The sequence below is a fragment of the Ovis aries genome, chromosome 11 (genome assembly GCF_016772045.2).
Source record: "Ovis aries strain OAR_USU_Benz2616 breed Rambouillet chromosome 11, ARS-UI_Ramb_v3.0, whole genome shotgun sequence".
Classification (NCBI taxonomy): Eukaryota; Metazoa; Chordata; class Mammalia; order Artiodactyla; family Bovidae; genus Ovis; species Ovis aries.
This window is the reverse complement of record NC_056064.1, coordinates 23,045,497-23,059,852: the sequence shown is the minus strand read 5'-3', so window position 1 is coordinate 23,059,852 and position 14,356 is coordinate 23,045,497. Positions and strand designations below refer to the sequence as shown.

The window sequence follows — 14,356 nt, the reverse complement described above, 5'->3', positions numbered from 1 at the left end:
TTTGTAGCAGCAATGTGAGAATTTCATCTTGGTCGAGCGTGGTCACGTTTGGTCCAGCCTGGATGTTCACTAGACAGGTGTTCACTGAGCAGACAGACCTACACCACTCCTGTGTACACAGCAAAAGAAATCCAGACATATAAGGCAAACACCCACCTGGTGGGTGTTTGGAAGATGACTTGTGGCATACACAAAGATGTGACAAGCAAACAAGTTAATTTGCGTCTGTAGTTAAGGAGGAACTCTTGAAATTTTATTGAATTGGTAGTTTCCCACTGAAGACATTGCTCAAGGAGCACTGATTTGGCATTAACCGATTAACTGTATTTCCCAAGCATATTCCAAGTAACTCTAGTTTTATAGGTTCTTAATAGTTAGGTGAAAAAAAGTTCCACAATTGTGTAAATTAGAGTAACACAGTATTAGACAGAAGCTGTTACTGCAGGACTTTTTGGAACTTCTAATGTCGTGTACATTGCAAGGAGGATAGCCTTTGCTACCTTTCCCAGACTTGCTTCACCCTTGATCTTTTTGGTTTGCTGAACATCCTTCAGGATTAATATTCTGCCTAAAAGAAACAAACTGTAATAGAAAACCCAGGCATGGGATGAACAAGAAGTTGAGAAAACAGGTGGTTGTTGGGATTATTCAAAAGTGAGATAAAAAGTATGGTTTAGGGTCAAAGCAACAGAGTGGAGCTGGTTACATGTAGACAGAAATATCACAGACATTGAACATTAGAGCCAGCTAGGAGAAAGTGATGTTAAGTTCATGAGTGGCTACTCGGCACCTTAATTCAAGAGGTTTAGTATCTTACCCAGGGTCATGTAGCTAAGTGAGGTTTAGAATCCTTGTCTGTATGGCTTTAGCATATCTTATTCTTATGAATGATTTGACATCTAGGATTTCCTTCAAAATAATCTAGGGAGGAAGGAAGGTGGATAGGAGTGTAGATGGGAGAAAAAAGGCCAAATATTGATCGTGATTAAATCTGAATAATGGGTTTTTGTTGTTGTTCAGTTGCTAAATTGTATCTCTTTTCAGTCCCATAGACTGCAGCACCCCAGGCTTCCTTGTCCTTAACTATCTCCTGTAGTTTGCTCAAATTTGTGTCCTTTGAGTCGGTGATGCTATCTAACCATTTCGTCCTCTGCCACCCCTTTCTCCATTTACCTTCAATCTTTCCCAGCATCAGAGTCTTTTCCAGTGAGTCAGCTCTTTGCATCGGGTGGGTACATGGAGTTTCTTATATTAACAGTATTCCACTTTTGTACATATATGAAAATTTCCATAAGAACAAGTTTTAAAACCCTATGTGCTTTTTGCTGCATTATACTGAATAAGCATAAGTGATTGAAAAAAGTAATCAAACCATAATAATAGTAAATGTAAGATTTTGCAGTCAACTGGTCAGGTTCCAGGCGTGCTAAGCTCTTTACACATATTTCCTCACTGAAACCCCAATAACCCTGTGGGCAGATAGGAGAAGTGGTAAAAAGGAAATTGTTTTAGGAGAAACATGTTGAGTTCATTTTATATGTTAGTTTATATCAAAAAAGCTTAATTATATAAAAAGCATGCATGTGACTGTATAGCTATAGGTAGTACTGAACAAGGATTTATTTAGTGACAGGCTATTTCTTTTCTTAGGCTCTGAAGCTCTAGCCATTTAATGAGAACCAAATCATTTATGTCATAAGTAGTGATGTAAGCTATCCTCATTCTAGCTTCCCCAGGTAAGTTAACTTGTGTGATCCTCAGTGTCTTCATTTCATGTTATGTTATCTGACCCACAAACTCAGTGAAGAACTTTCCAACAAGTTAATGCTGAGGCAACTTTTAAGCTTGATTAAGAGATATAGGTTGTATTATAGGGTGATGTTGTTTAGTCTCCTCAGTCGTGTCCAACCCTTTTGCAACCCCATGGATTATAGTCACCAGGCTTCTCTGTCCATGAAATTTTCCAGGCAAGAACACTGGAGCGGGTTGCCATTTCCTTCTCCAGCAGATCTGCGTGACTCAGGGATCGAACCCATGTCGCCACATCTGCTGCATTGCAGGTAGATTCTTTACCTCTGAGCCACTGGGGATGATGTTAGACATCTCACAGTCATATCCCATTCATTCTTAAACAGTCATCTTTGCTTTCTGTCTGGATGTAGGATCCCAGAAAACTGTCAGTAATACGTAATTGAGGTTAAAAATGAGGTTTAAACTGTTCAACTTTTGAAACCATTGGCTTGTCCATTTCTTAAATGACAGTTTTGATAAGTTGCTTGTTGTACACATAATTATGCAAACATTTTAAATGGAAAATATAGAAAAGCACAGGAAAATAAAAATCATCTACAAACTACCACCTAAAATTAACTAGTGTTAAGGTTTCAGAGGTGTCCTTTCAGTCTCCACACCCACCCCCCCATGCTTATATGTGTGTATTCTTTTCCTTTAATACTATTGGAATCATATAGTATATGCTTCTTGCTTTGTGCTTTTTTAAAAAAAAAAATCCTTGTTTTTATATATGTACACATGCACACACGTATACATATATATATATAGTTTGGGGACAAAAGTTGCCTTTGTTTTTTGGTGATCTGGAAAATATTCATTTTAAGTGGGACTAATTTTTTTAAAAACATGACATAATCTTCTATTCTCTAAGTATCAACATCAAGAATGAAAGGGGGGAGCGGGGGGAGTCCAGTTGACTATCCTATATTTAAGATGTAGAAATTAGGACTGCTTGCAATATGTATTTTCTTTTTCACACAGTTGCATTTTGTTTCTAAATTTATAATTATTTCAAATTTATTTTAAATGTTTTCAGTGCTCAGTTTTTAGTCTATTTATTCTGTGGCTTTCCCATTTTTATCTTCTTTACTTTGACTTATTTGTTATTTAGATGCGACATTATCGAATTTTTCCCAGCAAAGATAACGTGAAGGCTTTTTAAAAATTAAGATGATTTTTTGTAAAATACAGTTATATATATATATATATGCAAAAGAATCAAACAATTCAAAAAAATGTATAGGCAAAAGTCACAATCTAGGGATAACCACTGTTAACAATTCGATATTTGTCTTTTTATACCACTTCTATGCCCGTTGAAATGTATTTATAAATATATATACATATATGATCAAAATGATAGTGTGGTATACATTCTCTTCCTTACTTTGTTCTTTTCATTAAACAATATATCAATGACATTCTTCATGGCTGCTATCTGAACACTTGTGTTTTGAAAGTATTCTTATTTTGCCCTTGCACATGAATGGCAACTTAACTTAGGTCAACTTTTTTCCCCTTTAAAACAATAGCTATTATTCCATTGCATTAGTGGTTAGGAAAAAATGAAGAGAGTCTGTTCTTCTTTTGTAGGTTTACTTTTTTTTTTCCCCATACAGCATGGGTAACTTACAGCTTCTTAAATCTTGAATTTCAAATTATACGAGGATTTGGTTAGATGTTGGGCTCTGCAGTTTAATGTTGTATGGCATATAATGAGCTCTTTAATAAGCAGATGCAGTTCTATCTTTGGATCAGAAAAGTTTTCATGTCTCATGTCTTTGATTACTAATGGGTTTGTTCTTTTCTTTGGTAATTTCTTTCCTCCTGACATGTGTGTTAGATCTCTATTCTTTATCCTCAATATGTCTTTCTGTCATCATTTTAATTTTTTTTTCTTTACCTCTACAGCCTCAAAAGGCTTCTCAAGTTTTTCCTCTCTGTAGTTGGTTCAGATTTTTATAGTGTTGATTCTATTCTTCACTGCTTCTAATTCAGTTTTTTAAATTTTCGGTTGCATTATTTGTCTCCTTATTTCCCTGTCTTATCCTGGAATCTTTATATTTTTGCCTGCCTTTTATCCAGGTCTCTTTTATCATTTTTGTTTTTATCATTTTTTAGCATACTTTACAAAATCTGTGATTTTAAAAATCCAATCCAGTGTGAGAATAAAGCAGATACTGTCTTTTTCATCTAACATTTTTCCTCCAAGTATTCGGTTTCTCCGTCTCTTTGCATGCTCCGTTCCCTTTTTTTATATTTCAGGCTCTCTTCCTTAGGTCCCAAGCTTGTATTTCTGCAATCCAGTTCTGGCGATTTATGTTTCTTTAAAGGTTTACTCCATTCTGATATTTTGTCCATAACAGGTTAGGTAGATTCTCACTGGATGCCTTCTTTGTCTACAGATATTATTTAAAGTCAAGTCTAAATTTGGTTGATATGGGTTTGTGCTACCAAGTCACCACCCTGAAGGGCATGGGGAGGAGGCCAGGTGGTGTGCATTCGCAACATGTGAATTTATTTTCTGTATGTTCTGTCCTGTGTATAATGGAGCTACCTACCAGAGCTAGCATCCCATGTCCAGTTTTTGTTTCACCTAAATGATGAGGCAGTTTCTCGACCTCCTTCCCAGAACTGTGGCCTACCGTGTCAAGAAGAAATTCCACCCTCTGGCCACTTCCCATTTACATTTTTTGGGGCCTCTCTAAACTGCTGATTGTGAATGGTACTAATCTGTAGCTGTGAAAAGTCTTCCAAGCGGTATTCTGCATCTGCCCCCACATCTTCACGTTTTGTGGTAGGCAGAATAATGCCCTCCCCCAAAGATGGGCCACATCTTGTTCCCCAAAACCTGTTAAATAAATTACATTACAAGGCAGAAGGGCCTTTGGAGATGTGTTTAAGTTAGGGATGTTGAGATGGGAATGTAACCTTGGATTATCCAGGCGGTTTGACATATGCACCAAGGTCCTTACAAGGAGGCAGGAGGGTCAGGATCAGAAAAGGGAGACATGGTGATGGAACCAGAAGTCAGAGAGAGAGATTTGGAAATACTGTGCTGCTGGCCCTGAAGATGGAGGAAAGGACCATGAGCCTTGGAATGCCAGGTGACCTCCAGACACTAGAAAAGGCAAGGAAACAGATTTTTCCCACAGGTGTCTGGAAAGAAGAGCCCTGCCAACACCCTGATTATAGGACTTCTCATCTCCTAGCCTACAAAATAATAAATTATGTTGTTCTAAGTCATTGAATTTGTGCTATCTTGTTAACAGCAGCAGTAAGAAACTAGTTGACTCTTCCAAACTGAAGAATTTTGCCAGGTTCTTCATAGTTTCTTCTCTTTCTGCTTTCTTTTTATTTTGCTTTTTTAATTATGAAATATGCATATGGGAATATGTAAAAGAAAAAGACTGATCCCTCAGTGAACAACTGTTATTACCACCAAGCATGTCAAGAAATAGAATGAGACGAGTCGTTAATTACATTTCATTCAGATTATTTTGAAGGTTCTAGCCAATACAGTAAGATAAGAAAAAGTACTAAAAAGACAATTGGAAAGAAAAGGAAAAAAAAAAAACTATATTTGTAAATAATGTGATTCTTAGGTAGAAAATAAGGATAAATTATTCAGATTAATAAATGAGTTTAGCAAAGTTGTTGGATATAAAGTCGGTATACAAAAATCAATTCCATGTCTGTATACTGCTGCTGCTGTTGCTGCTGCTAAGTCGCGTCAGTCGTGCCCGACTCTGCGACCCCATAGACGACAGCCCACCAGGCTCCTCCGTCTCTGGAATTCTCCAAGCAAGAACACTGGAGTGGGTCGCCAAGTGCCTTCTCCGATCTATATACTAAAATCGTGCAAAGTAAACTTTTTTTTTTAAGTTGCTCTCTCAGGAAGGGAAGCTGTGGATTGGCTCTTCATGACCTGTTTCTAGCTATCCTCCATCCACCTGGCAGTAATTCCGTAAGGTTTATGGCAGATGGCTAGCATTTTCCCATTTAACAGCTGTTGACTGCTATGTGTCAGGCGCTATGCTAGATTCCGTGGCCCTTGCTGTGAATGTGATTGACAAAGGAGGCCTTGTGGGGAGTTGGGGGTGTTCTCTGTGTATTCAGTTTGGTCACTTCAGTTGGGATTTTGAAATTAGAGTTAACTCAGGAGCATATGCTTATAAGTTTTTTTTAATTATTAAAGTTTTTCTTTGTTTTACAAAATAGATGTTCCTTTGAAGAAATATTGGAAAAATCAATATTAGCATTCAGGAAAAAAAGATCCCTTGATCTTTCTGTCTTCTATCCTGGTTGGATAGATGGATGGAGAGAGAGACACATGTGAAGTTTTTTGCTTTTGAACAGAACTATAATGAAAGTACATATATTGTTTTGTAATCTACTTTGGTCATTTAGCAGTAGATGTATCCTGGATATAGTTCCATATTCACTTGTAATGTGAACTTTAATGACTGCATTATATTAATGTGTATGGACATACCATGATATTTTAGTCCTCAATAAGACATTTAGAAAGTTACTGACTTTTCACTTTTGTAAATGATGCTATCTCAGGCAGTCTTTACATATTTTTTTTTTTTATCAGTTCATAAGGTAAATTTTTGAGTAGAATTACTAGGTCAGGGCTTCCCTGGTAGTCCAGTGGCTAAGAAGTGCCTGCCAGTGCAGGGGACATGAGTTCCATCCCCAGACTGGGGCAATCTCAGACACCACCAAGCAGCGAAGCCTGTGCACCACAACTACTGAGCCGCGCTCTAGAGCCCACAAGCCCCAACTGCTGAAGCCCGCTCGTGCCCTAGTGCCCGAGCTCAGAAACAGGAGAGTAGGCCCCACTCACCACAACTGGAGAAAAGACTGCCCACTGCCACGAAAGCCCAGTGCAGCCACAAATTAAACAATCTTTGAGAAAAGGAGGAGTTACTAGGTCAAAGAGGGTATACAGATTTTTAAGACTTTTGATAAATAATGCCAAATTGCCCTCCAAAAAAGTTTATAGCTGTGTAAACTGCAGAATATCATCTCTTGCTGTCTAGCATCCTCACTAATCATGAATGGTTTGATTTTTTGGTAACTAAGCCAAAGATGGGCAAAAAATAGCATCCCATTGTTTTGATTTTCATTCTTTGTTTACTAATAGAGTTTCTTTTTTCTAGTGTTATGCTTACTGAGTATATATATTGGTATCATATTTTATAAATTATGTTCTTTGCCCATTTTATGATTAGAATGCTTATCCATTTTTTCTTAATGATTTGTAAAGGCTTTTTATGAATAACTTTTGAACTTTCTTTGGTTACCCTCATACAAGAGGTGTTTTCTTTTTACACTGAATAAGATAAGAGCTTTTGGAAACTTGGAAGGGAGAGCACTCTCTAGTTTTTAGGCACTAAAACATGTATGTTCCTTTGTCATACGATGCTGGATAAGATCTCTTTTTTTCACCCTTTGAATTATTTCTCCTTCTTGGAATTCCTTCTCTGTTGGTCTGTAGATAGCTAAGGAAAAATTGTTTCCAGTCAGATGTTTAGAAATAAACTATGAACTGTGTTTATTTCCTTCACTGTTTAGCCTGTTTAATCAAAGGGGCCCTGCTGCTGCTGCTGCTAAGTCGCTTCAGTCTGTGTCCGACTCTGTGCGACCCCATAGACAACAGCCCACCAGGCTCCCCCGTCCCTGGGATTCTCCAGGCAAGAACACTGGAGTGGGTTGCCATTTCCTTCTCCAATGCAGGAAAGTGAACAGTGAAAGTGAAGTCGTTCAGCCGTGTCCGACTCTTGGCGACCCCATGGACTGCAGCCTACCAGGCTCCTCCATCCATGGGATTTTCCAGGCAAGAGTACTAGAGTGGGATGCCATTGCCTTCTCTGCAAAGGGGCCCTGGATACTGATATAAGGGACTCTAGCGGAGAAGGCAATAGCACCCCACTCCAGTACTCTTGCCTGGAAAATCCCATGGATGGAGGAGCCTGGTGGGCTGCAGTCCATGGGGTCACGAAGAGCCTGACATGACTGAGCGACTTCACTTTCACTTTTCACTTTCGTTCATTGGAGAAGGAAACGGCAGCCCACTCCAGTGTTCTTGCCTGGAGAATCCCAGGGACAGGGGAGCCTGGTGGGCTGCCGTCTATGGGGTCGCGCAGAGTTGGACACGACTGAAGTGACTTAGCAGCAGCAGCATGAGCTCTCTAGTTGTGACTCATGGGCTTAGTTGCCCTGTGGCATGTGGGATCTTCTTGGACCAGGTAATCAAACCCGTGTCCTCTGCACTGGCACATAGATTCTTAACCACTGGACCAGCAGAGAAGGCGTCTTTTTCTTTTTGTATCTTCTCGCTTGAGGTATGATACGTTGATGGCTCGTTTCACTGGTGGCCCTTTGGCACGCATCTTTTGTACTGTGTATTTCTCTCTGTCGGCTCATTGCCTTCCCTCACCTTTTTGTGTGTGCTCTCTCTCACCTCTTTACTAATTGTATATAAATTTACAGAATTACTAATTACCACTTCCATTAACTTCCATCCTTTCAGTTTATATCAGTAACTGATTTATAGAGGGCTTCCCAGATATCACAGTGGTAAAGAATCCACCTGCCAATGGATATATCTCAGTCTGTTGATCCATCCACTTGATCATGGCCACATTTGGGTTGCCTTATCTTTCAGTGTTAGGAGTAAAGATGCTGTAAACATTAATGTACTGTCTGTTGTGAAAAAATGTTTTTATTTTTGGGGAGTAAATTGCTAGAAATATCAGTAGAGTTGCTCTGCCATATATAAATGACTTTCTTAAACTCCCGAATTATTTTCCAAAGTGGTTGCACCATTTTACTCCCACTAGCAATGGATGAGAATTCTGGTTGCTTTGCATCATTGCTGACATTTGTATTTCTAGTTTTTATGATTTTAGCCATTCTCATGTATCTTATTTTACTTTTAGTTGGTGTTTTCCTAATGGTGAGCTTTTCATGTGTTCATTAGCAATTCATAGATCTTCATTTGAGAAGTGTCCAAATCTCGTGCCCATTTTTAAAAATTGTTTTCCAATAAGAGTTGTAAAAGTTCTTTCTAGACTCTGGACACAAAGCCTTATGAGATTTTGTCCTGTGAATACTTTCTTTTGTTTAAAATCACTGGACATTGTGGATAATTTGTTAAAGAGATTCTGGACTTTGTTACCTTTCTCTGCAGAGTATTCTTTGTGGTTCTTTTTTAAGAGGCAGTTATATTACTGCTTGATCCTCTTGAACTGGTATAGGATTAGCTTTTATACATTATCAGTGCAGCTGTGTCGGAACCTAGGATGCTTCTCAAGCCCCACTAGCTTGGTGATAGTCAGCTTCCAAGCCCCATCTCCTCTGCCAGTTTTGCTTTAGGCTGGGTTTTAGGAACAGTTAGTGCACTTTCAGGTTAGGTCTAAATCTAGAATGTGGCCTCTCTGGAATCTCGGTTGGTTTTCAGGGGATGTTGCTGTTGTTCAGTCGCTAAGTCGTATCTGACTCTCTGCGACCCCATGGTGTGTAAGCTGCCAGGCCCCTCTGTCCATGGGATTTCCGTAGGCAAGAACACTGCCATTTCCTTTCCCAGGGGGTCTGCTTGACCCAGGGACTTGAAGCTGCGTCTCCTGCATCGCAGGTGGATCCCTTGCCCCTGAGCCACCGCCTCTAATAGCTTTCTCTCCCACTTTTAGCCCTGGAGCGGCTGCCATCTGGCAAGCCCTGGTCATCTTGGCCTACATATGTACCGTCGAGCCTTCACGTACTTGTGCACTGAGGACTCTCACATGGACTTCAAGCCCTTTCTTTGCACAGCTTCTTTCTGTTCATTTCCTTACTCGCAGATTCAGCCCTTTCAGCTGCCTCGGATTCTGTTCTCTGTCTCCTCAGCTCCTCAGGACAATCATACTATCCCTGGGATTCAGCTTTCTGTATCATGGTTGGAAAATTATCCCCAAGCAGAGGATGGAGTGATTGCAGGCTCATTTCATGAATTTCTTTTCCCTCAGGGATCAATGTCTTGCACTGCCTGTTGAGCACTGCCTAAAAATAGTTGCCTTATATATTTTAGAGCTGTTTATGGGGTGAGGACTAGTCCGTTACCATCGTGGTCAGAAAAATAAGATGGACTGTCTTTACTTTTTTTTTACTGTTTCGCTTTATTTATTTAGTTATGGCTGTGCTGGGTCTTTGTTGCTGCACGGGCTTTTCTCTAGTTGGGGTGAGCAAGGGCTCTTCTCTGGTTGCAGTGAGCGAAGGTTGCTCTCTAGTTCAGGGCACAAGCTTCTCAGAGGTGGCTTCTCTTGTTGCGGAGGATGCGCTCCAGGGCACGTGGGTTTCAGTAGCTGTGGCTCCCGGGCTTTCGCGCACAGGCTTTAGATAGTTGTGGCGCACGGGCTTAGCTGCCCTGTGGCGTGTGGACTCTTCCCGGACCAGGGATCAAACCCACATCTCCTACATTGGCAGGCGGATTCTTTACCACTGAGCCACCAGGGAAGCTCCTGTCTTTACTTTCTAATTACAAAAGTAGTTGATGCTCTCTGCAGTAATATTAAAATAATACAGACTAATAGAATATGGGAATATAAGTTCCTCCGTTCGAAAGATGATTGTTATTAGCAGTTTAGTAGCAGAGTGTTGATTTTTCTAATAAGTTTCAAATGAATGCTATGGATATATTATCAGTATTTTTTGTTTTCAAAATATCTTGAACTGTTTCTACATCAGTTCATATAAATCTATATCATTTTTCAAGTTGCATCATGTTTGATTGTATAGGTATATTTATCTTTCAGATGATAACTGAGTTATGTCCAATTTTTGTTATTACATACAGTGCTGAAATGAACTTCATTATGCTTGCATTAAGTCTCTGTATACTTATAGGACTGTTCTGTGGAATAGATTCCTACAAGTGGAATTGCTTTGTCAAAAAAAGTATACATATTACTATGTTGACAAACACTGCCAAACTTCTCTTCAGAATGACCATACCAGTTGACACTCCTATTAACACTATATACATTGTTTCTTCATACTCTTACCAGTACTCTTTATTATTCTATTTCAATTTCTGCTTATTTTCTAGGTTTAAAAATGTATCCCACTTTGACTTGCACTTGTTTACTAGTGGAATAAAGAATCTTTCTGTATATTTATGGTATGTTTATATTTCTTCTTCTTTGACTTGCATGTATATATTTATGACCATGCCCACTTTCATGTTTTTTATTATCCTGTTTGATATGCAGGAGTCCTTAATATACTGTAGGTAGTTTTATATGTTGCAGATATTTTCTCCTGATTCGAAACTTGTTTTATAATCTTGTTTATATTTTTTACAATGTACGACTTAAAATTTTTATAGAGTCATATCTGTCTGTCTTTTTCTGTGTGGCCACTGGGTTTTCTTGTTATGCTTTCTTCATCTTGGTGTATACTGATTATTGTTCTTATTAACTGTTTAACTTGATTTCTCTGAAAAGAAAAGTTTGTGATTAGCAAGCCACGCTGTGAGCGACGCAGGCCTCTATTGGAATTTTGGCTGTAAAGAAAGAACCGCCACTTCTAACTGCTGCATATCTTCCAGAACTGCAGTCACTTAGAACAAAGATTTTTGAAAGGTTTGATGTTTTTGTGGACAGTTTTTTGTGATATCACTATTGTCTGTGGCAGGAAAAATGAATCTTTAGCTGCCTAAGGAAAAAATCCAAATGTTTCTTAACTACCAGTAAACTCAGAAGTAAGCAGATGAAACAATGTAAAACCTCATTTGTAGTGAATGCTTATCTAGCAATAGTTGGGTTTTATTTTTTTGCTCATGGACACATCCCCCTCTAAAGTGAAGAAGAGAAAAATGAGAAACTGTTCTTAATTCTAGAGGGCAGTGGAAAACGTGGTTTTCATATGTGCAGCAAAAGCTTTAGAAGGTTGGAATTGCACAATGAGTGTAGGTTGAGCAATTGCTTAACGAGGCATCCACGTTGGGGGGTTGTCCTTTGCTCTTGTGCAATTAGGGAACTCCAGAGCTGCCTGAATAGGGGATTTCCTTTTATTCTTACATGCCATTTTAAAATTTTACTTTTTCCCTCCTTTTCAGCCTTCTTTTTATTTTATTTCTTCAAATTCTTACTTATTTGTGGTTTATTTTCCCTGATATTTTGTTTCCTTTTTTTTTTTCCCTTTTGTTGTTGTTGTCTTTTGTTTTTTAGGGAAGAGGTTAATTAGTCTGACATCCACATGTCACCACCTCTGTGACTGTGAGTAGAAGTGAACCTGGACCTGACTCTGCAGATGGTGGGAGGTTGGTTACTGATGGCTTAAGGTTTCTAGTTCAGGTTCTTCTCACAACTGCCCTACTCAGTTGATTCTGAGAATTTGAAATATGGCGTACTGATCAGCCAGTGTTCCTTGACTGCTCAACACTAGAATTTCACAGACTTTGTAATGAGTTTTCAGAGGGTTTTGCCTGCTTTGCTTTTAATGGCGACTGACACCTCCCAATGATGATCAGCTGCAGACTTTACTAGAAAGTAAAGCCAGACTTTAAGCTTTAAAGCCTGGGAGCCAACCAATGAGAGCCAGAGCTCGACCGGACTTGTTTCTCTCTTGGCAAAAGAAAAGGCCCCGTTTCCTCCCTTCTTCCCTTTAGCCCGCTCAGTCACACTCATGTTAGATGGTACTTAGCATGCTGCTTATTCTGATTCTCTTCCCCACCTTACCTTTGTCCTGGGAATTTTGGAATCTCTTCACTCTCCACTTTGCTCCGTTCCAGAGGAACAGGAGAGGTAGTGGGGTCAGAGTGCCAGAAGTTAAGTATGTGGATTTCATAGCCGCATGTATGAGTGAGTGTGGGGCAGGGAACTCCTAATGGAAAACATTTGTGTTGCATCGAAAACAGAGTGAGGCCTGGTTAGAGTCTGTCTGCTCTGTCAGTCTGTTCCCTACCAGCACTAGTCATTGTTCTCCTGGGAGTCTCCGGCGTATTGTGGTTTCTTCTGCTCTTGCCTAGTCCCCTAATCTTGCCAGAGTTTTGTGTCACGGGTGGCCCCATTCGCAGTTGGGAGTGAGACTGCAAGGGTGGTGACTAATGGCTTTGAAGGCCCTCAAGCCCACGTATTGGCTTGGAGACCCCTTTTAGGGAGAGCCTGACCAGAGGGAAGGGTCTCAGTGCAGACAGTGGGAGAAGCATGCTTAGACTCACACAGACGCCCTTTTAGTCCCTGCTTTTACTGCTAGCAAAGCACAAACCAGAAGAATGGAGACCAGAGGCAAAGACTGGCTGTTTGGGCTTGCCGTTTCATTTGTAAATACTCGGAAGGGATGCACCTGGGTGCCTCTGACAGGCTGATGTCAATCAGGTGGCCTGGTGGAGCCCCTTTGGGAAATACAGAAAGGAAAGTGCTAATTCCCCCGAGGATAGTGTCAATCCAAGAGACGAGGGACCTGTAACTTGAGCTGTTTCTTTTTTCCCCTCCAGACCCTCTGAAATTCACATTTGTTCTTTTTTTTTTTTTAAGAAAGAAAGAAAACAATAAAAAAGCATCAGCTCAGAGTTCTCTGGGTCCCCAAGAAGGCACTCCACCAATGTGGTTTTCCCATTTTCAGGTTTTTGGCTGGTGAATAAGATTGAGCAGAAATGCTCCTTCCCCTGATAACAATACATTCAGATGCAGGATCAGGAGCGTGTGGATTAAAACCAGAAGGTGGATGATTAATATTTTTGCTTATGGAGGTAGACATGGCAGCTTCCTCCATTTAAATGAAAAAGCCCTTTTCTCTGCATTTGTATGTATGCATATGCTTACAGGCCTGTGCTGTTCGAAGGTAGGAGCAGAGAGTTTCTAGCTTAGCTGTTATTTCCAAGTACTGTTTCCTTCCTCTAACCTGAGGCACCCAAGAAGTACTAGAAGGAATAAGCTGTGAAGCAGAGGTGTGAAGATAAGCCACTAAAATGAAAGTGGAAATGTAGTCCCTTCTTCAAGCTAACTGCTTTCACAACTCTCCAGGTACTGCTGTGACTAACACACACCTTTATCCATTCGACTTTCTCACTCTCCGTGGTCCTGTGACCACCTTATAATAAGGAGTATAAACTTTCTTTCAAAATATTGCACCTTTGAAGATGCCCGTAATTTCATTATTAGGTCATCATGATATTAAAATAAACTTTATTATTACAGTTATGTCGTTGTTTAGTAACAGGTATACTTGTAAGATTTATTAACTTTACTCACTGGCAACATGACAAAGATTTCTTGGAGAATTCTTGTAATTAGATCTTGGCAAGTGTTTGTTTACTATTTTAGAAAATAACATTTTGGAATTTATTTTTATTTGGGTCTGTGCTCACTAACCCATTCAGGCTAAGAGGCTTCCAGTTAACTTAAGCCTCTGATTTTCCCCATGATTTTTAAACTTACATACACTTTGCCCTTTGCAGAAACAGAGACCTCTGCCCAAATGAAACAGGAAATGAAAGGGGAGGAGGAAAACCAAGCTGGGACTTGGTATCTTTTAATCTGCATATGGAAGATTGCATTGTCTCTGTAACTGT

The 14,356-nt window shown here is 39.7% G+C and overlaps 1 protein-coding gene across 5 annotated transcripts in view; it reads left to right on the top strand.

Moving 5' to 3' along the window:
* Positions 1-14,356, top strand: part of SMG6 (SMG6 nonsense mediated mRNA decay factor) — a 201,269-nt gene that overhangs the window by 111,904 nt on the left and 75,009 nt on the right. The window contains exon 1 of one of the 5 annotated variants that reach the window (XM_060395317.1): positions 7,971-8,147. The exons of the other annotated variants lie outside the window; for them this stretch is intronic. Within the exon in view, the coding sequence (XP_060251300.1) occupies positions 7,986-8,147 (162 nt within the window). The 5' untranslated portion in view covers positions 7,971-7,985. Of the gene's footprint in view, positions 1-7,970; positions 8,148-14,356 lie in introns of those variants that run through there. 5 annotated transcript variants of the gene reach the window in all.